Consider the following 26,455-nt stretch of genomic DNA (forward strand, 5'->3'; position numbering starts at 1 on the left):
CATGAGGAGGAATAAAGCAGGATAAAGGTGAGAGGAACAAGGAGTACAATCAGATTGGGAAATTAGGGGAGACCTCTCTAAGGAGATGACACTGACACTTGAGCAGAGAACTGTAAGTGAGGAAGGCATGTAGATACCGGGTTAGAGTGACCCAGTGTGGGGAACACATTCAGTGCTCTTGAGGCTGTGCTTGGTCTACTAGAGGAACAGAGAGCTGTCAATGAACTGAAGCAGACTGATCAAGGAAGGTAGAGAGCCACAGGCAAACCATGTAGGAGCTACTGGGCAACAGTGAGACCTAAACTTTCTTCTATGAGATAGTGCCACTATCATAACTAGTACAGTGTAAAACTTCAGTTTGTTGGCTGAATTGGGGTGGCAGAGAGCTATAATTTATATGATTTAAGGTAAACTGTTCCCAATCATGGCTAGCCATGAATCATTTGTAGAACTATTTGATTCTGGACCCACCTACTGGGTCAAAATCTAGTATGAAGCCCAGAATTAGTATTTTATTTAAAAAAAAAATTCCAGGCCGGGTGCAGTGGCTCACACCTGTAATCCCCACACTTTGGGAGGCCGAGGTGGGTGGATCACGAGGTCAAGAGATCAAGACCATCCTGGCCAACATGGTGAAACCCCATCTCTACTAAAAATACAAAAATTAGCTGGGCGTGTTGGTGTACACCTGTAGTCCTAGCTACTCGCGAGGCTGAGGCAGGAGAATCACTTGAACCTGGGAGGTGGAGGTTGCAGTGAGCCAAGATTGTGCCACTGCACTCCAGCCTGGTGACAGAGCAAGACTCCATCTAAACAACAAAAATTCCATCCTTAAATATATGGCTCTATTTGCAAAGAAAATGTGAAAGGATATACACCAAACTGTTTACAGTACGTACCTCAGGCACATTATTTTAGCTCTGAGTAGAAATGCCTTAGCTTAAATGTTTAAGTTTTAACAATGAGCCTTTTGTTTTTTCAGACAGTCTCGCTCCGTTGCCCAGGCTGGAGTGCAGTGGCGCAATATCGGCTCACTGCAAGCTCCGCCTCCCAGGTTCACGCCATTCTCCTGCCCAGCCTGTAGCTGGGACTACAGGCGCCCGCCACCACACCCGGCTAATTTTTTGTATTTTTAGTAGAGAGGGGTTTCACTGTGTTAGCCAGGATGGTCTCGATCTCCTGACCTCGTGATCCGCCTGCCCTGGCCTCCCAAAATGCTGGGATTACAGGTGTGAGCCACCGCGCCCGGCCCAACGATGAGCCTTTCTAAAGCTATTTCAGCATCTTTTGTAAACCTGCTACCAAAGACATCCCTTTTGTCACATCTCTAATAAAAAAGATTTGAAACCAAATTGCACACAGGAGTGCATTCAACATTTTTCAGATGAATGAATACAGTGGCAAGTCTGAAAGAGTTTAGTGTCAAGTAAATCGGTACTGGGGTGCTTCTGTTACAGAAAATGAATAACTCGTGGCATTTTTATTATTGCTACAACAGTGGCAAATTTTTAATCTAAGCACTCTATGGTCACAATTATTCCTGCCTAGGTTTAAAGCTACTTAAAATCCTTTTTGGACTTAGGCAGACTAATTAACAAATAAATGAATGGGATTTCTAACCTAACACCAGGTACTGAATTATGCAAAATTACATAAACAATTAACAAAACTATAGTAGAAAAACCAACAGAACATACACAACTTAAAGAGAAAAAATTTTTATTGTGATATAAAATGCACTTATAAAATGTCCACCAGAAGGCATGTAATTCTTCACTGCTATATAAATTTACTGGGAATATGTTATTCACCATCTAGGTATGATAATGCCAACTAAAACATACTGTAAACGATGAGTTATACTCTATAACAAATGCATCACTGATTTTCAGCAATCATTGGTTTAATAATAATTAGTTTAAGACTATAATCACATCTATATTCTGGAATGTCCATTTACTTTAATGTAGTGTAGTGGAATTTAGAGTATAATTGCACATAGATGGTACAGAAAAACATTCACTTCTAAATTATTTTATACCTTCATGACAGGTAGTCTTCCTGACTGAAAATAACAGCTTCAGCTATGGTCTGCTCAAGGATTCTTAATGCAATAATTTGGGTGTATGTGTGTCTGTCTATGTGTACACCCATGGAACAACTTATATCTTTAGTAAACAAGTGCAACATTATTGTCAGTTATTTTGCATGTTTAAATACTATAGTCTGATTATTTGTAAACAAACAAAACCCCACACACTCTAAATTCTATTTTAAAAATCTGTCAACCCATAATTATTCTAATATGCTTTACTTACTTGAACACAAATTTCTGAAAGGTGCATATATTACCTTAGATAACAAGGTTTAGAAATGAGTGCTTCACACTATGAAATGTGCATTTCTGATAAGTGATTTACACAGCATAAAGTTTAGATCAAAAAATTACAAATCCTGGATCCCCACAGTTCATTTAGAAAATGCCTCAAAGTTATGGCTCTTGCAGCAGGTTTAACAGATTAAACATTAAGTGTTCTAGCTCCCTCTATTTCAAGTATCAAAGAAATATGAGGCTCAAAATCTCTCTAGGTTGTAACTGATAATGCAAAGCATTAGAAAACAGTTAAATGTGTTTTGAAATACAGTATTAACTGAGATTATTAAGGTGTTTATCTGTGTTAGCCTGTTAAGTACCAGGACTTTAAAGTAATTTTAAATCTGAGTATTTGCTTGGAAGTGATAAAGAACACAATTTGCCTATAAATGTATGGTTTTAGAGAAAAAAGTCAATTCTGATTTTTAAAACTCAACATTTTTTGTTTCCTTTTGAATGATATTAATTTAAATTTCAATCTGAACATAAATGTTTGGCCTCACAGAGCATTAGAAAGATAATTTACTAAGGCTGTTTAAAGTCTTTCAATGTCATCAGAAATCCTGCAGTATAGAAAATATCTGGTACCCTTAAAGTTTCAGAGTGAGCTGATCTGCAATTTTAATGCTATTAAAAAAAAGTCAAATATAAAAGACTGCTGCAATATAAAGCACTATTTCTAAAAGTTGCAGACATGATCCTACAGTCTGACAGAGCTAGCACAGCTACTCGAAGTAAGCAACTTCTGGCCTTTTCCGAGGCACACTAAGTTTCCAGCTTAGAAAATACTCTAGCCTGGTCCTTAACATATTCATTAAGTAATATGAATATTTTAAGGTCTTTCTGTCCCACAAGAAAGTAGTAAGTTTACCCTTTGAGACATCAGACTTTCTAGAACTGGCCCAACTGTATAAAATTTTAAGAAGTATTTGAAGTGTGGAATCAACACTATGAAAACAGTGTGACAAAATTAAACATTATGTTGAACCCTTTTCTAGCTTTAACTCAAAAATAGAAATCATGAGTCTTCTATAACATTAATTTTAAAAACACACAGAAGTGAAAAGTGCTATTTTCCAAAAAGTACAATTTTTTTTTCCCTACTTTATATCAACATGGAATGATTTCAGTTCTCCTGTACTAAAAGCTGGACTTTTAAAAAACTAGTATTGCAATGTTTAATGTGATGACTTTAATCAGTAGTAGCTTCAGTTTCCGCTGGGCCCCTAATTAGTCTTCGAATTCCTCTTTTTCCTGCAGGACCTTTTGGTTTTGCAAAACTTTGCTTGTGTGCATGCTGCTTGGGATGTACTTCTTCATAAAGGAAGTCTGCAGTCAACTCATCCCCATTGTCTATCTCGATCTGTAAAAGATAAAATTAGAAGCACAACATTCAAAACCTAATACAAGCAACAAGCTGGTTTTCAGGTATATGAATGCTCACAAATAATACCCATTCCAGTAAGGCAGAATCAAGGACCATATGTAAACAGTTTCACTTTCTTCTTTTGGGGGAAGGGGCTAAATGAGTTACTTGAATATATAATCAGCTACATTCACTACCTTCTTGGTTCTTTCTTAGTGCTCCAGTTTAAATAATGTTTAAAACTAGAAGCCACCACTATATTCTCAAGTTGCTGTGATACACTATTTACTCAAGGAACATTTACTCATGACCCTTTCATCACTTGGGTCACTTGAAAGCCCTCTACAAGAGAGGTAAACAAACCAAGGCCCAAAGGCCAAATCTTGCCCAAGGTAAGATTGTTTTACATTTTTTAAGGGTTGTTAAACAACAATAAGAATATATGACAGAGATTATATGTGGCTTGGCAAAGCCTTTACTTACTATTTGGTCCTATGTAGAAAAAATCAGCTGATCCCTGCTATAGAAGGTGCTACCCATGATAAAGTGATTGATTCTTAGGAGCTTAAAAAGCATGAAGGGTTCAGAACCTAAAAACACTGGTAGTTTTTAAGGACCTGTATTTTTATGAGTTTAAGGGCTCAAGAATATCTATCTTTCCCCATGCCTTATCTGTACTTAAAAAATTAATTTAAGAAAATTGGTAGCTTAGTTCCCAAAATTAAAATGTTTATGCTTATTCCTTCCTTCCCCCAAACTGGAAAGACTCCCAACCATCCCATAATTCAGTCATAATGGAGACTGTAATTCCTTATTAATATGGAGTAGAAATAATCGCAAGTATGTAGCTCTGGCAGCACTGTCCAATAGGACTTTTTGCACTGATGGAAATGTCCTATAAATTCTGCACTAACCAATACGGTAGCCAGTAGCCACATTTAGCTAATAAGAATTTGACATGAGGCTAGTGGAATTAAGAAACAGAACTTTAAATCTTATTTAAAGTTAAACAGCCACATGTGGCTTACTAGAAAGTACAGATATATATAGAGATGGGGATCATGATAGGTAGTCCCCAGGCACTTAGAGGAGAGCCTAAGGATTTAGGATGATAACAAGAAAAATAAATATTTTCATTTATAAATCACAGTACATTATAAACTACATAGAAATGAAAAGAAAAATTTAGCAAAAACTGAAGATTTTAAACTAGGTGGGTTACCTTTCTAATTACATCCATTTGTAGTTGTCTTTCTACAATTTCTAGCAGAGGGCTCTTGCAGCTAGAATACAGCATCCGCTCTCTTATACTGCATGTGTATCCAGGCATTGAATAAATAAAAACTGCAAGTTCAAATAATAACAAATAAAATTAGCATATCAATACATAAACTTCATAAAACTACATACATAAACTTCATAAAAACAAGTACAGAAACTTCATAAAACTACAGCTAAGCCCTCTGGGCAAGAAATAAGTAAGAATATAGGGCTGATATACCAATAAACTGAAAGTAACGTGTTAAAAACAATGTATCATATACCTATGGACTCTAAATAGTCTCCTTCATGGGAATGTTTATACAGAAAGAAATGGTAACGAGCTGAATCCTTGGGAATCCTCTTTGGCAAATCTTTCAGTTCTGTATTTGTTGTGTTGGCCAAAATTATAATTTCATTTTTTATATCTATTTCCTGCCAATAAGAAACAAAATATGTTCATTAAAACCAGATATAAGGAAATTAAGTTAAAACATATAATAAAAAGACTAAGAGATAAAGGAGGAACTTAGTTCTGGACTGTTTGACTTTTTCACAATGAACATTTACAAAATGAATTTTAGAAATCAGAAAGCTATTTAAAATGTAAAATCCATTAATAATAAACCCTATATGAGCCATAAACTACCAAAAAGAGCAGCCACTTAATAATCATTATACATCTCTTACCAACTGCACATAGTTGAGCTGTCTGTTATTCAATTTTTCCAAAGCCTGAAAGGCTTCTCGAGAAATGGGAAATGCTACTCCTTGTAGTGTTTGATGCTTAGTGTCCACACCCACGTCAGTCTGTACCTAAGTATGACAGATTTAACTTACAAGTTTAGCAGTTAGCAGTATCCTATGGCAAAAATAAGAAAACCCAACCTCTATAAAATAGTATCACTCAACCCTAGCCCAACCTATAATTAAAATTATTTTTCACATTTGTTTACGGTCCTGCTAGCATTTTGTCAACATGCAGAGTGCATGACACATCTTTACGACAATGTTGGAAGTGAACATTTGAATGAGTGTACAAAGTTAGTGGGGTTTGGGGGGGTTTGTTTTTATGTTTGGTTTGGCACAATTTCTTTAGAGTGTCATCAGATTACACCACTGATTATAAAATTTTACTTGATAGAATTTATAAACAACAATCTACATACAATATGTATAGAACTTTACTTTATTCTGTTGGACAGAAAATGCAACACAAACACCATGCACTGAATTGAAAGGAGTACAAACAGTGTACAAAGACAACACAGCTCAACAAGTTATACTACTGCAGAAGTTCCAGACTTAAGAGATTTCTTTACTAAGAACATGGTGTGCATGTACTGGAAGAGGAGAAGATAAGAAAGCATTCAATGCACATGTTTAAGATTTTTATACTTGATAAATGATAGCTAGTAGAGAGTCTCATTTGCAGTGTTGCAACAGAAAGTCCAATAGAAATTTTACTTTTAAAAAAATGAATGGAGATTCTACAGCATAAATGATATTGGTTAATGAAAACATCATAGAACATATGCGAATGCATACCCCAATATGATCCTCTGGGCTCTGATTGCAAGGAATAAAACAAACTATCAAACTTGTAAAAAAAAAAAAAAAAATCACATAAAAAGCCCTACTCAAATAATATGAATTAAAATAATATGACAGATCCTTGCTACCAGCTTAATATTAAATGATATTCAACCATTCTCCAGACTGATTCCTACTGTCTGTGACTCAGGCTAATGAACAGTGGTTTCAGCTAATGAATAGTGGTTTCAGCCACTTGTTCTTTTCTGTAAAGTCCCAGTAGAAATACAGTAGTTATTCCAGTATGTTAGAATGGCTGTAGAAAACACATTAAAAATAATGATAAACTACAAAATAATATGGCTGAAATTTATTGACTCTAATATGCTCAACAGGTACTAAAATAATAATCTTCCATATATATCTCTATTCAAGTAGAGTTCATAGAAGTTAATTTGTAGACTCTCTAGAAAGCCAACAAAACAATAATCTGCTTCAGGCAACCTTATTAGATACATTCTTTGCACTAAATGGGTAACATACACTTTTTCTCTATATAATATTCAAAGTACAAAGTTCACAACAGTTGTACTTCAAAAGGAAGATTTACTATTCTGACAGGAAGATTATAGGAAAAGCTATTTATAAAATGCATATAAAGTTTAATATTCATTTTAACTTTTTTTTTTCTGAAAAGACATTAAGCACATAGCCTTCTCTCTAAACTAAAAGTAATAAACCTAAGCTACCTAACTTCTTTAATCTCTAGTTATCCTCCCACATCTATTAAGTAAAAATACAGTATTTTCAAACACTTAAAATCTTGCAAAGACTTTGTAGTTGTAACTTACCTCATTGATTTTTATCTGTCGTAATTCTTCCTCAGCTGCAGTCAGTGGGGCAGGGGAACACTGTGACAGCAAGTATTTTTTATATCCATGTAATGATACATCTTCCTGTAAGTACAGAATAGACTATAATCAGTAATTCTCTAGAAGTAAAACGACAGTGAAGTTACTTTAGGAAAAACAAAATCATTAACAGAAAAGATTTTAAATGAAAATAAATAGCATTATGAATTTTAATATCTGTTTACTTTTCTTTAATCCTCAATTTTAAGTTTCAAAACTTTTTAAGGGGAGTACCCACTGTTCATTTTATATGAAGCTTCATAATTACTAAATATTTTGTATGAGTTTCATACTGGCAAAGTGAAATACTGAACCTGGTCATCCCGTACGTCTACAGGACAACTGTAATTAACCTTCTGGAGAAAACTGCCCAATGATTATCCAATAATCAACATATTCAGATTCTGAATACTAGGTTATAATGCTTTATATAATTTCTTTGTAATTATTCATGGAAAATTATTACAGTTTTCATGTCAAAAGAAAAAAATACTACAAAGAGGTCTACCTATCATCAAAATTTTGTGGTTTAGAAGACTGAGACTCATGAAATTGAGAAACTGGCCCACTTTACAATTAATGGTGAAGAAGCAATATATTCCCATCTAGTCTTGTGCTCTATCCACTAGATTATATGATTTTCTGAATCAGAAAAGCTCTAAACAAACAAAAAACTTCGAAAATATATTTCAGTGTTTCAATTGGTGTATATATGTGTAAATACATATATTTACCATACACTTTAGAAGAATCAGCATGTTTCAATACCACTTATTGTCGATGTCAAATAGAGACAAATGAATAAACTCAAAGTTACATATTCATTACAGCTAACTTTAATATCATATGAAATACAGTATTTCTCTTATTCTCATGTTTTCAGATTATCCATCTGAATTCGTATCAATTACCCATTACCTAGGAGTTCCTCTTTAATCATTTTAATTGCAACATATAGAATCCACATACAAATATAATACCTTTACTGTTCCAAATACTTCATCTTTAATGTGGCCACCTCCAAATTCCTTCTTCAGAGTTGCTCTTGTTGCTGCATACAACATTTTTTGACGAACCTATTCAGTTGTGAAAGTTTACTTAGTTTATAGATGAAAACATAACATTACAAAAGCAAGCACATTCTGAATGTATTAATATCCTGAATCACATTAAAAACAAAACTGAGCTAAAGTCCACCCACTATAATATGGTAAAATACGTGTGTACAAATAACCATCATTAACATGGGCATCTAAACTATCAATGGCTATTAAGATGGACTTCAATGTATAATGCCACTTTTTTTGTTTTTTGAGACGCAGATTTGCTCTTGTTGCCCAGGCTGGAGTGTAATGGCACAATCTCAGCTCACTGCAACCTCTGCCTCCCAGGTTCAAGTGATTCTCCTGCCTCAGCCTTCCGAGTAGCTGGGATTATAGGTGTGCGCCACCACACCCGGCTAATTTTTTCTATTTTTAGTACAGATGGGCTTTCACCATGTTAGTCAAGCTGGTCTCAAACTCCTGACCTCTGGTGATCCACTTGCCTCGGCTTCCCAAAGTTTAGGGATTACAGGCATGAGCCACCATGCCTGGCCACATTTTAAAGCTGAAAAAAATATAAATTGTTTAAATTCTTCACTTTTCAAACTCGTAAGTTCAAGAATAAAAAATTAAAACATGAGGAAAACTGAAATGAAGTAACTTTGATAGTGACATTCTTCTCAAAGCTGTATCAAAGATTACGAATTAAGTTGTTAAGAATCAAAATTCACGGCTTACCGATGGCACATACCACTCTAGGAGGGACACAAAGATGGAAAAAAAAATTAAAGAGTCAACTAGTATCTATGGCAAGCTACTAAAGATAACTACCAATTAACAAATAATTTCATAATCCTGCATGGTCAAACCCAGTATTTCTTTCAGATAGAACATGGGGAATTAAAGAGGAATGGAATGATCTTTTGAGAACAATATCTAGATAACTTTAAAAATAATTATTTTTTAATAAGAAAAATTCAAATTAATTTTTTAAATATTGGGCCATATTCATATATTAATTCTGTCTATTGTTCTATATAGTCAATCTACTATCAGCTTTCCTAAAATACTTGTTTGTATGCAGGCCCATCACTTGAATGGTAGCGATTAATAAATGTATGATAATACTAACAAAATTTAATATTATGTTTAATTAGCTCTCAGATTTATTACAATTATTACTCTCAGGGCCAGGCAGTTTCCTTCATTTTTCAGAGGCCCATGGAGTCATTTTAAAATTACCACAAATTAGGTTGGACACAGTGGCTCATGCCTGTAATCCCAGCACTTTGAGAGGCCCAGGTGGGTGGATCACTTAAGGCCACGAGTTTGAGACCAGCCTGGGCAACACAGTGAAATCCCGTCTCTACTAAAAATATAAAAATTAGCTGGGCGTGGTGGCACATGCCTGTAATCCCAGTTACTCAAGAGGCTGAGGCGGGAAAATCACTTGAGCCTGGGAGGCAGAGGTTGCAGTGAGCCGAGACTGCACCACTGCAGGCTGGTCTGGGCGACAGAGTGAGATTCTGCCTTAAAAAAAAAAAAAGAAAAAATTGCCATTGCCACAAATTTTTAAATCTTAAATCAGTAATAATTATTTTGATTTCAAGGGCAAAATTCCCGAATCTAAGCACATTATTCCTGATTCTCCGTTATCAATCCAAGGATTTTCCTCATGATCATTCCCTTCTATGGGAAATAATTATTGCTTTTTAACCTTTATTTGACCTAGAAATTTCAAAAACATCTTTCTAGCATTTAACGTTAAACAAACTATAAAAAAGTTACTTACATGAGAATGATCTGGAGACCATGCAATGAATATCCATTCATATCCCTGGGCATTCTGAGAATCTAACCTGAATAATATATAGCACGGTTGTTTGTCCTCCAACAGGGGTAAAACAAAGGAATCATAATCCTTATCCCAGGAATCTGAAGGCTGACTATATGATCCAATCACAAGTTGCTCTATGAAAAATTATTTTTAGAAAGATAGGTAAATGGTTTGAAATATCAAGTGGTAGTGTGAAGACTAGAAAAATAAATATATAGTCATTTCCCAGTTACTATCATTCACATCAAAAAGTTGAAAAGAAAAATGTGGCAACATAGAAAGTAATTATGACATAGAGTATTATAAAAACTGTTAACTTTTTATGAACATGGTTAAAATTTTTAAAATATACACAGCCTAAGAAAGAAACATATAAAAATGATCATAACAGTTGAACTGAATGGTCAAATAATGGGTGGTTACATTTCTATTTTCCAAAATGTCTGTGCTTATCAACAAAATATATTTAAACTACCATTCAAAAGTATAATTTCTGACATTAACATTGAATTGTACAGTAAGAAATATTAAATAAAACCAAGTTTAACTCCTTTTTATTTGGCCATAATGCTACAGATTTAAACATGTGCCTAGATGCATACACTGGTATAGCCACTTTGAAATGCTATTCGGCAGAATCAAGTAAAATTGTGAATCTACTATGCATACAGAATCTCTTATACATAAATACAAAAGTGTTCACTGCAGCACCATACAGTAACAGTGAAGACTGGAAATAGCCTCAATGTTCATCAATAAGAGAATGGAAAAATAATGTGTGGCATAGTCATATAACATTCTGTTCAGATTTAAAATGAATTATTGAGCTATCAAAACTAATTGCAAATGTAACATTTTCAGAAAAAGGAAAGATACAGAGTAAGAGGGTATCAAGCAGTTTATGTGAACTCAAAGAGCACTATATGCTATTTAGGGATACACGTAAAAACAGACTGCACAAGTATCAGAACTCCCAATTGTAGTTGCCCCAGGGGAAGGAGGTCAGAAGCAAAATTGTTTAAAGGGGATGCTCTTATACCAGAAAAACACTGAATTTTCTAAAATGCTTGAAGTAAATAAGATAAAATGTTAGCAGTTATTAATAAAGGGGAGATATAGGTATTTATGATACAATTTTAGTCTTTGGAATTTTCCTTATTTAAAAATTTTCACAAAACAAAAAAGTAAAACCAGAAAATAATAATTTAGGAAGTAGTGCCATTTTCCTTCTGTAGAGATGCTAGTTAGATTAACTTTTCCATTTTAGTTCCTTAACTAGTCACTTAGGAAGTGATGGCATTAAAAATTTTAGCTCAGTATTTTTAAAATACGCTGTTTTACAATATACACATATTCCTACAGAATGTTATATGTAAACAAATGCACATATTTTTGCAGAATACAAGTATTATTGTATTACAGAATACAGATAATCTGTATTACAGAATACAGATACAGAATATATTGCAGAATACATATATTTTGCAGAATACAAACTATTCTGGTATTTTTTATATAAGCAGAAAATAGAAAACAAATTAGATTTACTTCCAGTTTGTGAAAGAACAAGTTACTTTTCCAAAGCAAAATATTTTCAGATATTTAAGAAATTAGGCCGCTGGAATATTTTAATATATTCATTTGTGACTGAGTAGCTATAACAGTAATTGTTCAAATTCAAATCTGCCTGATTTAAAAGATTCTCCTACTCAACCAGATTCCCTGTTTACAGAATTATTTTTAAAGAATCAATTTGTAGTTTGTTATATTCTCAGAACTTTCCCAAAACAAGAAAGGGTAATGATCATTTCTGTAGCAAAGGTTGCAATCAAATGGAGAAAATGGGAGTTTGAAATCCTTTGTTTATATTTAAAAACAAACTTTATTGAATAATTCACAAGTAACTATTTTTTTTTTTTTTTGATAATCACCTGTTTAGTGATTTCCATTCCAGAGATGGAAGCACTGACATTAGAAATGGACTGTGGTGCAGAAACTAAGACACAAAAAGTAAAAGAGGAAGAAGTCACATCAAAAAACATCTTTCTGTTTCCCTGATAGTCCCATAATTCAGAATGAAATCAGGGGCCCATAGGGACCTGCACAAAATATGAGGAATCCAAGTTACCGTAAGGTAAGATTTGAACTTGCTTCACATTAATTAATAGTCCAAATCACTGACAACACACAGTAAGTTTAAAAATACAACAGCCACTAATCCAGGAACAGAAAATATTTTAAAATATTTAACTAACCATTTTCAATAGATATTTTCAGAAGTCTGTACTTTCCATTTCTGGCTCTGGCAAAGATCTCTTTAACATCTTCACTTGCTGTGGAAAAAGATAAAGAAAGTAAAATTTTTATACTTACATATAAATACTTTCCTATCTATATTGGAAAAATTAATTAGAATTCAAAGAAAAAATCTGGAGCATGTAGCATCCTTATTATCAGTATTATAAAACTTTACCGCATAAAATAATGAAGACTATACAATTAAGAAATATAAATATTAGCATTTTAGAAGTATGTTAATAATTCTAATGTTTTAGCTACATAATTCTGTGCAGAAATAACACTGGGGTGAATATACTGAAGTTACTCAAACCCAATAATGAGCAAATTACAATTTTGAAAAACTTTTCTTGCTCTTTTCAAAAATATTGAAAACCTGCTTTCATTCTCTAATTCGGTTTCAAGCTTATGACAGACACTCCTTCATAAATTCACTTTCTGTATTTTCCCGTTAAAAACAACAGTAAATATCAAATATACTAACTTGTTTAAAGAAAAAGACAATAAAATGCATTCAATCTTAATTCTGGTTATATTTTTCTAACTTGCATTTCTCAAAAGCTAGATTAAACTCATTGAATAAATATGTATTTAATAACTAACCCTTGTGTTCCTATTAAAGCTTCAATTTCGTTCTAATTTCGTTCCTGTGTTGTCTATTAGCAGCAAGAACCGCTATTAGCAGCAAGAACAAGTAGGTAGTGCTTGCTGTAAGGCTCAAGCATGAGAGTCAATAACTACATATTTATATATCGAAATTAATGCGGATAAATAAAACAACGTTTTCAGATTTGAGACTATTTTGCTTCTGCGTGCGTGCAGGGGGATGTGTGCGGTGGTGTCAAAAATCTTTACGAATAAAACATACAATTAAATGTTCATCTGGGAGAAAGACTCGCTATTAACAGTAAGAGCTTGAGTTTACACTAGAACTCGTTAAGTGATCGCGAGTAACCCGGGGATATATTATTTGATTCTTGATTAGGTGAGCACCTGCAGGCTGCCCAATTTCAAACCAGGAAATAATGGAGGTCAGATATAACTGCACATTGAACTGTCTGCACGCATTACATGCAACCATACAGATCAGTTTCCCTTGGGGAGTATCTAGGAAAAAGATCAAAACACACGCTACACTCGAGATTTCTCAGAACATAACTCTCACTTTCCTATTTGGGGAGAAAATGCGGGAGAGTTTTGGGAAGCACCCCTACTGATGTGAGAAAGATTCTGGCATGGTTCTTTTTGTAATTAAAGTCCTGTAATACTCTCCTTTGGACCATGAAAAGGAAAACTCGCCTGGCTCTCGACAGCGTAGGGAAGCCCCAGTCGCCTCCACTGTCCCAGCTCTTTCCTACGTGACCAAAAGGGGGAAAGTTGGGCTACTGTCAGGGACGGTGGAAGGCACGCCCCCTTCAACTAGGCCGCCTCGAAAGCCAATTTCCTTCGCTCCCCCGAATTTCGGATCAATCTGCAACGTGGCGGCAGCAGGGACCGGGCTAGAGGAGGACGCAGGCCGGCAGCGCCCGGGAAGCACGAGCGCGGAGAGGTGCCGAGGCCCGGCTCGCCCCGCGAGACCGACTTCCGGAGATCCCGGCCCGACTCCAGCCCTGCCAGTCCTGCAGCCCTCCCGGCTCTCCCGGCTCTCCCGGAAGCCCCTTCCTTGCGGGTCGCGCAGGGCGCCGTTACCTTGGATGCCGGTCTGGTGGGACATGGCGGCGGCCGCTAGCTCCCGGCTTCGGCGCTGAGTGCAACCAGCGGCCCCGGCCGGCGGCTCCAGGAAGTGGCTGCTCCTCCGCCGGCCCCGGCGCGTCATCCGCCCGCGACCCGCGACCGCCCCGCCCAGTGAGGTTGACTGAGTGCCCAAGCGTCCCCGCCGCCCCGCCGCCTTTCCTGGCCGCCGGGCTGCGGTCCAGCCCCCGGCCTCGCGATCCTAGCTCTCTGCTTGGGGTCCTGCTTCTGCTCTTGCCGCCGCCCCTCCTGCTTCTTCTGGGGGGGAAATGCCGCAAAATCTAGACAGCTCAGTGCTCCGACGTCTGCTCTCTGACGACCCCGCCGACGCCGCCATTCGCTGCCTGAGCAAAGGGATGCTCAAAAACGGAAGTGATCATTTTACCAAATAGGCATTTTCCAGCTTAAAAAAGATGTGCACATTATTTTTCTTGGTTTACTTTTCCTATAATCGATACCGTTTAGTGTAGATCCATTGTTTTGAAAGAATTAATATAGACTGCCTCTCATCAAATTTTCCCACGATTTTAAATTGTTAATCTCAGACTGTTAACTTTTCTTTTCAGCTGGACACATTTGGAGACTCAGTGTATCTTTCTCTTCACTCCAGAAAGAGACAGCCACTAAGAGATTAGCTGATTTGAGTATCCCTCTGTGGTCGATTATACCATTGCAAATCCTGCTCTGCTTTAGGTTGGCAGTTTATTATTTAATCCGGTAATTATTCAGAATTCACTTGGACAGATTTGTAAGGTAGCAGCAGATATTACTTAAAAATCTTTTCTTTTCCTGCTTTTACAAACATGTAGTTCCTTCCTGAAAGGTAATGTTAGTTTTGTGGGGGGTTTGGTTTTTTTGGTACTGCTTCTCTACTGCTATTTTTAGGGCCTTGAAGTGACACATACACAAAATTATAATCTGCTAATGAACAAATAATTTATTCAGGTCAATAATATAAGTGCAAGTTAATCACTGTTCAAATACTATACGATGTATTTTTCATGAGTGATTAACAGGCCTGCAATTGTTGTTCTTTACAAGGATCACAGCAAACAAGGTTATGTTCTATTCCCTGTTATCTGATCTCTGTTTTTCAGACATATTCTCATATTCAGGAATAAACTAAATCTGAGTTTTATGACTCGTATGGATTTAAGAAATGTAGGGAGGAGTTTCATTCTAGTCAAATTCTTCCTGACACAATGGTTCACCCTGATTTACCAGTTTTTGACTACATTGCTGAGCAGAGAGAAAATTGCAGAGTTGACTTGCAGTGTTTTGACTGATTCATGTCCTAGTGCTTCGGGGAAACTGCTTAAGGAAGTTGGCATTGCTCAAAAGTACAGGTGAGCAAAATATAATCCTTCCATATTCGTGCTTGGGAAAGGCCACTGTATTCTCAGTCCCGAAGAAGAGGAATGTCTAGTTAGGTTGGGACCACCCTGACAGCCACCAGAAAGTGCTTATTTACTGCCAGTACAGTAGTTTGACTTAAAAGCTGCAAGGGTCTTGGGTGCCTTGCTCTGCTGTAGCCACAAATATTTTTCCACTTTTCTTCATCTATTGTGTCTCCATTTAGTGAACATTTGCCAGAGCTGTCATGAGAATAATGCCTTAGATTTGTATGGTAGTTTACAGTTTTCAAATAATATATAATAGACTTATTTGAGTAGCAACATCATCCTGTGTGATAAGCTGAAAAAAATATCAGGTTTTATTTTTTAACTCTAAGAGGTTTGGAAATTGAACCACAGAGTTGGGAAGTCAGCAGGTTTCAAGGCTAAGACAAGTGTCTGTAAGAAACAAACCATTTGAAGACAATGTATGCAGATAAGAGGGTTTATGATAAGGATATTGGAGGATCTGATAGATCTTGACAACCTGGTTGTCACCTCTGCTTTTCTCTTCTTTTTCTCCAAATAAGATCTCTCTGCTTGTGCAGTCAAAATGGCTGAATATGGCTACCCTACACTTTCCAAATTGACAGAGTTGTAGCTGCATGCAGAGATTACATAGCTCTTCTAAGTCCAAGAAGTTCCTAAGAGAAAGCATGTGAATGACCCTGCTTGGCTTGTGTCAAATCATTCTTGGCCAAGCTGGCTGGTTTACCCAATATACACTGCCCATGAGTGAAAGGCAATTATCACAGGAGGGGAGATGGATCTTGGGTGTGGGAAACAGGTGTAGAATTCCTACTTTTTACAGTTTGGTAGAGGTAATGTTTAGAACCTAAGATGGTGGTCACAAAACACAAATGCTTATGGGGTCAGTTAAATAACATAAATGAATGAAGCTAATAAATGGAGACTGTGGCAATGAGAGGGAGCACAGGATCCATCTAAAATGAGCTACTACTAGGCCAAGTGGGATGGCTGACACCTGTAGTCCCAGCTCTCAGGAGGCTGAGGTGGGAGGATCACTTGAGCCCAGGAGGTAGAGGCTGCAATGAGCCATGATCACCCCACTACACTCCAGCCTGGGCAACAGACCCTGTCTCAAAGGGGGGGAAAAAAAAGGAGCTACTAGTACTCAATTCAATTCTGACTGCCTGATGCTCTGTGGGAATTCAAGCACAAGGTGACCAATCTTATGTTTTGCAAGTGATGTTGGAAACGGGGATTTTATGTAAAATCTCTATTTCAATTATGTAGGAAAACAAAACAAAAAGAGAACTATAACTGCAAGTCAGGTTTGACCTATGAAATGGTAGTTTAGGACTTCTGACCTAGATCATCTGTGTGGTCAATTGCCAAATAATGACATTTTAAAATCACACCCTCCATAAAGTCTTTTTACGATAGAAGAGACTATGATGTGTGCCACATTAATGTGAGCAGTATACATGTTTGTGTATAGTGCATATACACAGGAAGCTATAAAAAAATCATTCATCCATCCATCTTGTTTCTTCTCTGACTTGAAACCTTTTTGATAGATTCATTTCTTCTTTACTTGGTGAGGTAATTATAAAGAGCTGCACTATTTGCATTAGATTTTCCTGGAGAAGAAACCCTGCTGTAAAATTTTTAAAAACACATAGAAGTTGTATGACCATGAACAACATTAACCTCTGTAAGTGTCCATTTTTTCTCTTGTTATATGCCATACCCATGTCTCATGGTTGTCATCAAGATCAAGTGAAATATGATTTTATGAAGCTCTAACATGTGTGAATGCTCAATGTATGTTGGGCTTCGTATTTTGTTAGAATTAGGTCTAACACAATACATTACAATATAGTATGTTTCAAAATAAAAGGCCATTTAAAACAGAGCAAATGGAGTTAGATTGAATTTCCAAACCTCAAAAGCAGCAATCCAAAGTTGATTTCTTATATAGGTTCATAAAACCACAATATCGCTGGGCCCTGTGAACTGCTGTGTTTTGTGTAACACATCCTTAGATTTATAAAACATTAAATAAGAAAAATAACCCTTTGGGTTATAAAAAATGAGGATCAAGAATTAAGCAAGATACCTTGACTGAAATTAACTTTTATTATATGCATGTAATTATAACCCTCAACAATTCACAATAAACACCTGACAAGATTGCTAAAACTTCTCACAAAATGGAATATATAAGATAAAATTCTTTCATTCCTATTGGACTCAGTGGTGCTTCAGAAAACAGAACAGAGAGTCTGGGTTAAGGAATAGTTCAAGCAAATGATATTTCTTTATTATTTTCCCAAGTAAAATCTAGACTGAAGTAATATTAATAAATGATATGTACTTTCCAATGAAAGAAACAGGGAACACTTTGGTCAAAAGAATTGTTGATAATGATAAGGATGCATATTGGAATCAAAGTGCAGGAAAGCACAAAGCAACCAGCTTTTTGATGTATTATTTATAGTGAGATTTTCACCCTGGGTTGGAAAAGTGCCTTAGCAACAGCATCTTGAATCTCTTTCTCATTATCTCTAACATGTCATGTGGGGTAGGATGGTTTAAACGCCTAATAGGAATATTTGCAAATCACTTTGAACATACTGCTTGCTCTCTTTCTCTGTTTCTCTGTCTTTGCTAGTGATGCTAATTAACACCCAAAAACCTTCCCTAACGTTTAAATAGCATGTACAGGAGATATTATCTCATACAGAGTCCACAAACGGAGACAACCTTCCATGTCCTTTATGTATTTCTGTAATCGCTAACAGGCCACTCCAGACTTTCCATATTAGATAAATTTAGGGCTGGAATCTGCAATCTGGTGGGAAGATGGTGCAAGGGGAACTGTGAGCTGAGCTTGCATAGCAGGGTTTGTTTGTTTTGTTCAGATCTGCTGTATTTTTTAAAATAAATTCAAGAAAGGCATTCATAGCAAATTGACAAGCAGGGCGAGAGGGCAGGGATGCTCAGTGAGATTATGGGAGAGTTAAAGCCCCTTCACTTCCAGCCTAAACTACTCTTTGGAGCTGCCTGAAAATCATAGCCTCATGGTTGGGATCCAAAACAGATTAACCCTTTCACTAAGTGCTGCTCCGTAACAAATACTTAATCATAAAGCTTCAATGTATCTGTTACGTTTTTTCAGAATAGGCTAGGTCAGTATGGTGACCTTTATTTAGGGGTGTGCTAATGAAGGAGTTAATTCTTACATTTTATGTTAATAATGGGAATAGTAATATAATGAATCCCAGAAAAAGAACTGTTCAAAAGTAATTTATTAAGATAATTATATTGGCTCATATGTGTTTGTAATGCTTTAATGATAGTTTTTGGTGAGATAGACAGTTGCTACACAATAATTTTTATTCCTTAACAAAACAACTAATATTTGATGTGGCAGGGTGCTCAGCTAAAAGTTCACATTTCTACTTCCTTTGCAGCTTGATGTGGCCATGTGATTAAATTTCAACCAATGATATGAAAAATTGTTGGGTGAGTCTTCTTGAAAGGCTTCTTAAGTGGGGCTAGATAGTGGATGATCCTTTTCTATTTCCCTTCCTCACCTCCTCCTGTTTTCTGTTGGAATGAAGATGTGATGGCTGGAGTTCCAGCTGCTGTCTTGGACCTGAGGCTATCTAAATGATGAAAACCACAAATTAGGATAGTGGAAAAGAAAGACAGAAAGGAATCTTCTGCCTCCTTGTTGATTGTCACTCTCCCCTACTGGACCTGGCATGCCTCCTTCTAGAATTGTCTTACATTCTAGAAAAATAACTTCCATTCTATTTAAGCCACAGTTAATTACAGTCTGTGTTACTAGCAGCCAAATATATTTTGTAAGTGAGGCACCTTGTTTTACCAAGACTGTTATGTAAAAATATCCTTCATCATACAGTTCATTGGTTCATAGAGTGAAATCTTTCATAGCAGGTTAGTACAACAGGGATGCTGTGTTACCAAATTCATTTGATTCCTAAATTTTAGATTGCAGTTAGTGAGAATTTGAGCAGCAAAGGACACATATAGTTTTAAAGTTGAAATTACAGCAAATTAATCTACATTCTTTGCATGTAACTAGATAGTGGCAAAAGTTTCCTATAAGTTTGCTAAATAGAGAAGCAAATCAGCTGAGACCTGAAAATATTCCTTTGCATAAAAGCAGCTAAATCTGCCTTGGTTATCAGATTTAGAAATACTGTATATCTTTCAGCATGTATTTCTTTATTCTTAAAACTTTAATGAGATTCACTACTACAGTAAATGAAATCATTGTAAGAGATACATATATCTTCTGAATTTCAACATTTTTATTAAATATTGACTCATCCCAAGGTTATATAAAAATCCAAAAAGTATTCACCATCTGCAAAAAAAAAAAAAAGTTTAAGATTCTATTTGTTGAGTAGCTTTGCTAAACAGCTGAATAGTACTGCGAACAGACATCAATAGTCTCTGAATTTATGATGTAATCTTACAATTCTGGTTTGTACTTCATTCTTTGTTACCTACAGGCTTAGACTTGACACTATTCTCTCTTAAATGAGTTCTCAGAGACAGCGCCTAAAAGAAAAAACCCTCGGGAACAATTTCTCTCTGGCCTTTCATTTCAGTTATGTTTGACCTGTTTCAAGCTTGTTAGAGGATTGGGTGGGCTGGGATCAAGGAATCCACAGAAGTATGGAGCTTGACCCACCTTTTCTTTCTGTTCTTTCTCTTTACTCACTGCAATGCAGCACATTTTACTACAATTAATGTGCACCTTGGAGAGAAAGGAAAGTGAAGGATATGTTTACACACTAGTGAGAGAAATGTCAAATTCTTGTTTTTGTGCTATTCAATTATCAGGTTAGCAAAGGTTTCACAAGTTAACTGTACTCTTCCAGGTTCTTCTTGTTTCTGCTCCTGGGTCCACACTAGCCCTTGCACTTGGCAATTTTGATCAATCTTATTAAGCCAGTTGACTTTGATCCTATACTAGGCTGGGCTCTTTTTAAGAGAAGCCGAGGTCAGGTGCGGTGACTCATGCCTGTAATCGCAGGACTTTTGAGGCTGAGGAGGGAGGATTACTTGAGGGCAGGAGTTCGAGACCAGCCTGGGCAACAAAGTGAGGCCTCCCACTCCCCATCTCTACAAAAAGTACAAAAAAAAAAAAATTTGCTGGGTGCAGTGGCATGTGCCTGTAGTCCCAGCTACTTGGGAGGCTGAGGTGGGAGGGTTGCTTGAACCCAGGAGTTCAAGGCTGCAGTGAGCTATGATCATGTGCACTATACTCCTGCCTGGGCAACAGAGTGAGACCCTGTCTCCAAAAAAAAAAGCAGCAGCAGCACCAGCAGCATCTGAGTCTGCCACTCAAGTTTCCAGATTAGATTTTCCCTTCAGGCTCCCAAGAGCACTTTTCTGATTGGATTCCCCTGACTCACTGACTCCATAGGTCCATCCCACTTGCCTTCATAGTCATACTCCTACCAGCCTTATTCATGATCCTAGGTGCTATTTCATTCAGGTTTTCTGAATTGGTTTTCTCTTTTTTTTTTTTTTTTTCTGAGACAGCGTCTTGCTCTGTCGCCCAGGCTGGAATACAATGGCACAATCTCGGCTCACTGTAACCTCTGCCTCCCCAGTTCAAGCAATTCTCTTGCCTCAGCCTCCAGAGTAGCTGGGATTACAGGCGCCTGCCACCATGCCTGACTGATTTTTGTGTTTTTTAGTAGAGACAGGGTTTCACCATGTTGGTTAGGCTGGTCTCGAACTCCTGGCCTCGGCCTCCCAAAGTGCTGAGATTACAGGCGTGAGCCACCACACCCGGCCCTGAACTGGTTTTCTTTCTTACCCTTCAAATCCTGAACTCTTTTTCCCTCCCTTTCTCTGAGATAACATTACAGTTTATTTCTTCACACATTGTGCCAGCCTACATGAGTCTCATCAGTTCATTTCCCTAGGCAGTGTTTTCTACACTCTCAAAAGAAGCTCATTTTAAGGCCCTTGCTTACTCAGTGACTGTTGTTTCCTCCTGAACTGTTCTTTCACAAACAATAGCACAGGTCCAGCTAAATCACAGTTCACTTTCCCTGGCTCTAGTAGGTAACCTCCAATTCACATTAGCCTCAATTTTGTTTCATTTTAAACTCTGTTTTTCCCTCCTCCCTTCCTTTTTTTCTCTCCCTCCCTTCCTTTCTTTTACAACCATTGTCAGTGCCCTGATATTTCCTATTTATTCTAGCTCATTAACAGTGAAGTGGGGTAGAGGGCAAAGATCCCTAGTAGATTTTCAGGTATATTCATACTGTGACAGCACAGCTTAGATGTTTATAATGGAGATGGACTAACGTTGAAAAGGACACAGACCTTTCTGTTCTACAGCTCTGGTCTGGAACAGGAATATGTTTGAAATTATATGTAATTTTCATTAAAAAAAATACAACTGTAAGTGAGCTGAATTGCACTTTGAGGAATTTAAAGTTTGAGTACACATCAGAGAAGCAGTGTTTCCCCTATGGAAAAAGCTCACTTCCACGACTGCCTACTTGTGTGATGTTGAATGGGAGATGGTCAAAGGGAGAAAGAAGGGACCACGGCAGCAGGGTCATCTGAACAACAGTGTTATCCCAGAATTGGTTTTGGTGTTTCATCTTTGCTGGGCTGTTTCTTTCTATTCTCTTCCCTACCATCCTTCTAACATCATAGCATATTTGTGACTTTCTCCCCACTGGCTTCTCTAGATGTTATCTCACCTAACCCTGCTCGTCCTGGCCCTCTGTTCTGAGCTGCATCTTTCCTTTCTCCTAGTACAGCTAACTTGCCCAGACTCTCGCTTGTTCAGAATACTTGCCAGGTAACTGGAAGCCAATCTGGTAAACTAATTCACCATGAGGAGCTCATTCACTGATTCATCAAACATTTATTGAGCACTGCAGCTCCTGTGGAGGTGTGAATGGCTGACCAAGGCTGTTCTGCTGCATTACTAGTGTACAATGCAGCAACCTTGGGTTTTGGGGTCAGACAGTCCTGGGTTTGAATCTTTTTTTTTTTTTTTTTTGAGACAAAGTTTCCCTCTTGTCCCTCAGGCTGGAGTGCAATGGCGCTATCTTGGCTCACTGCAACCTCTGCCTCCCAGGTTCAAGCGATTCTGCTGCCTCAGCCTCCCGAGTAGCTAGGATTACAGGTGCCCACCACCATGCCCATTTAATTTTTGTATTTTTAGTAGAGACGGGGTTTCACCATGTTGGCCAGGCTGGTCTCGAACTCCTGACCTCAGGTGATCTGCCCGCCTCGGCCTCCCAAAGTGCTGGGATTACGAGGCGTGAGCCACCACACCCAGCCCTGGGTTTGAATCTTACCCTGTCACTTGCTAGATGTGTCGTGTAGGAAAAATTCCTTAATCTTTCCAGACGTCTCACTTTCCTCATCTGTAAACTGGGGACAATAATAACATCTTGCAGGTGATGTTGGGTTTTAAGGACAAGTATATTTAGTGGCTAGCTCCTAGTCAATGTTAAGTAAATAGTTCTTGTTATTATATTATTGGTTATCTTTCTCACTTATCATTTATGGAGACCTTTAATGCTTTTAACTTTGGATACAAATTGTCAGTGGCTTAACAGTTAAGAATTTTAAGTCTTGTGACGAGTTGGCAAGAGCCATTTAGGAAGTCAGGGAAGTTTCTGTTTGCCTCTCACCACCACCAGTTGTCTTAGTTCTGTCAATAGAATACCCCAGTATCAGTTGTCTGAGGAACTGATGCAGAGTGAATTGCTGAAGACACAGGAGAGGTGTTATAAGGATACACAGAGGTACATTTTCAAATGAGGCAGCCTGGCAATAAAATACCAGGAAACAGCAACAGCAGATCATGAAGTGAAAAGTAGGTCATTTGTTTGTAGTCAAGGTGTCAGGTAGCATACAAGGTGAAGAACCCAAAGCCGTAAACAGTAACAGGCTGTAAAAATTGCTACTGCAGCCATAAACCAAAGGGCTGCCTTTTCACATATGCTGGATGGAGAGAACTGCTGGTCATGCAGCTGTCTTTTTGCCACACTTGCACACATGCAAAACAACACCGTCAGCCATCAGTGGCATCATTTTGAACACCGATGACAATGATAAATTGAGACCCGATAGCTGGCTCTGCACAAGGGCAGGAAGGCAGTGCAAGAGAAAGGAGGATAAAACTCCATTCCTTTTGTTTGACACTCAAATGTGTTGTATTTTTCAAATGTTTAGGGCTTCAAATTTTTTGCGTTAAATTTTGGAACGTCTAAATAAAACATGCATTTGTTTGCATATTCATGTATATTGAGTAGGCTTTCTATTAGGTAGTTTTTGTTTTGTGAAGATTTTTTTAAATACTTATTTTGTGCACAAATTGTAAGGGTTCTAAGCTCAAAGTCTTTGGCTATCACTTCAAATGGCATTTGAGCAGTTATCTGGGGTTGTCAGTTTGGGGAAAGGGAGGAGGTAGACAAAATGCCATTTGGCTTGTTGGGGGTAATTGTGGGCAAGGTGTTCTGTTCTGCTTCATGATACTCCAAACCACTTCATTTCTTTCCACACCACAGTTAGCTCACTTCTGACTTTACTCACCTCCTGTCCACTACCCACGATGTTACTCATCTCCTGTCCACTACCCACAAATTTACTCACCTCCTGTCCACTACCCACAAGATTACTCACCTCCTATCCACTACCCACAACTTAACTCACCTCCTGTCCACTACCTACAACTTAACTCACCTCCTATCTACTACCCACAAATTTACTAACCTCCTGTCCACTACCCACAAGATTACTCACCTCCTATCCACTACCCACAACTTAACTCACCTCCTGTCCACTACCCACAAATTTACTCACCTCCTGTCCACTACCCACAAGATGACTCACCTCCTATCCACTACCCACAACTTAACTCACCTCCTGTCCACTACCTACAACTTAACTCACCTCCTGTCCACTACCCACAAATTTACTCACCTCCTGTCCACTACCCACAACTTAACTCACCTCCTGTCCACTACCTACAACTTAACTCACCTCCTGTCTACTACCCACAAATTTACTCACCTCCTGTCCACTACCCACAAGATGACTCACCTCCTATCCACTACCCACAACTTAACTCACCTCCTGTCCACTACCCACAAATTTACTCACCTCCTGTCCACTACCCACAAGATTACTCACCTCCTATCCACTACTCATGACTTTACTCACCTCCTGTCGGCTACCTAGTCTAAAACTCTGGAGAGATGGTTGAGTAGCTGGCAGAACAGGGATTTTGATAGGCCCTGCATTTGGAAACTAGCTGCAAAGAAAGAAGATGCTTAGCCATCATATGCCAGTGTTTCACCTCGGTGATTTGATTCAAGCAGAATCCTCCAAATTTCTCAGGCTTTTAAAATTAACTACGCTATGAACTAAACATTCTCTAAAATGAAACATCAGTATTGTTGAAGTTATTGAAAATAAACTACCTGAGACCCAAACTATAATATGATGCCAGCATTAATTTATCTGACATCTGATGTATATTAATTTTATGCAAGATGGTATAATTAACATTTCGCACAACCTGAATGCATTAGGAGTTTAGAATAAATTGAAGTTATTTGGAAACTGGGAACTGTGAAAGAATGCAGAAATATCCTAGCTGCCTAGCTCTTTCAGCCATCAAAGAGCACACTGGATTCTTCAGCATTCTGAGCAGATGTAGGGCCTTTGAAAGGCCCACATTTAAATGAATCTAAATATTGGTTTTAATATGCTCTTCTAAAAATAGAAATAAGTGACAGAATTGAGTAAAAATTCATAGGGTTTTCAATTTTCAGGAAAAACAGTTTGGGTACAAACTGTGCCTGTTAACCTACACTCAGAAAAATAACCTTTATGGATCTCTGTCAAATGTGTTGGCCTTACCTGAAGGGATAATGAGCTAGTTAGGGAAATATATTTCTGCTATAAGAGTTATGTTTTGAAAACACAGTGATTGAATAAAAACTCCTCTTGGGAGAATAATGAGGATGATTTAGGAGATATTCCCTTGATTATATGATTGAAAAGAATATATACATTTGTTTATTTCCATTTGGAGTCCTGAATTGACAAAAGCAAAACTTGAATTTATGACCTTAAATGACTGGAATGAGCTTAGGATTTTTATATATTTAGGCAGCACCTAAGAAACTCTTCCATTACTGAAGGCAGAGGAAACTATTTAAATATTTCAGAGCGGACTTACAAGGAACTACATCATTGCTTTGAGTTAAAAAAAAAAATCACCTTTTATTTTTCAGGCAATAAATTATGTAGTGTATGAACACAGTCATCCTAGAATATTTCTGAAGGTACACTTTATTAGATTAGTTGATTCCACTTAGCATCAATGCAGAAAAAATAAAAATACACTTCTTTTCTAAGCTCAGGATTAGACTATGAATTATTTCATAATTCTCCACTTGCATAAAATGTACTCATATCAGCTATATTAATGCAAGCATAAAAGCTTTATTCTTCAGAGAGGTTAGTTTTGCGAACTAAATTTAGAGTCATATCTCAGTTTATCTCATGAGTGATGAAGCTATTTTTAAAAAATATACAGAAACAAGGAGACTCCATGTCCACTTTTGACTTCTACTGCTTGAAAATATGTACTTAGTTATAGCACAGGTATATACTTGCACTTATTTAGCAGCTCTAAAATGTGGGAGAGGTT

General features: G+C 37.3%; 2 protein-coding genes across 5 annotated transcripts in view; one reads left to right on the plus strand and one right to left on the minus strand.

The window, feature by feature from the left end:
* Positions 1–1,702: 1,702 nt before the first annotated feature.
* TWF1 (twinfilin actin binding protein 1) lies at positions 1,703–14,378 on the minus strand. Of its 2 annotated transcripts, none has more exons than XM_054526454.1 (9): positions 13,922–13,976; positions 12,580–12,657; positions 10,280–10,458; positions 8,425–8,520; positions 7,385–7,489; positions 5,691–5,816; positions 5,285–5,435; positions 4,963–5,084; positions 1,703–3,737 (listed from the first exon to the last, which is right to left on the minus strand). In XM_054526454.1, the coding sequence occupies exons 4-9, from the start codon at positions 8,506–8,508 to the stop codon at positions 3,567–3,569; spliced, it is 759 nt and encodes a 252-aa protein (XP_054382429.1). In that variant the 5' UTR covers positions 8,509–8,520; positions 10,280–10,458; positions 12,580–12,657; positions 13,922–13,976; the 3' UTR covers positions 1,703–3,566.
* Positions 14,379–14,683: 305 nt separating this feature from the next.
* TMEM117 (transmembrane protein 117) overlaps positions 14,684–26,455 on the plus strand; it is a 597,128-nt gene continuing 585,356 nt past the window's right edge. For 2 of the 3 annotated variants that reach the window (XM_054527171.2, XM_054527174.2), the window contains exons 1-2: positions 14,684–15,699; positions 19,188–19,239. The gene's annotated coding sequence lies outside the window, so the exon portion shown is untranslated. The remainder of the gene's footprint in view (positions 15,700–19,187; positions 19,240–26,455) is intronic. The other variant, XM_054527173.2, reaches the window with a different exon arrangement.

The sequence above is a fragment of the Pongo abelii genome, chromosome 10, assembly GCF_028885655.2.
Source record: "Pongo abelii isolate AG06213 chromosome 10, NHGRI_mPonAbe1-v2.0_pri, whole genome shotgun sequence".
NCBI lineage: Eukaryota > Metazoa > Chordata > Mammalia > Primates > Hominidae > Pongo > Pongo abelii.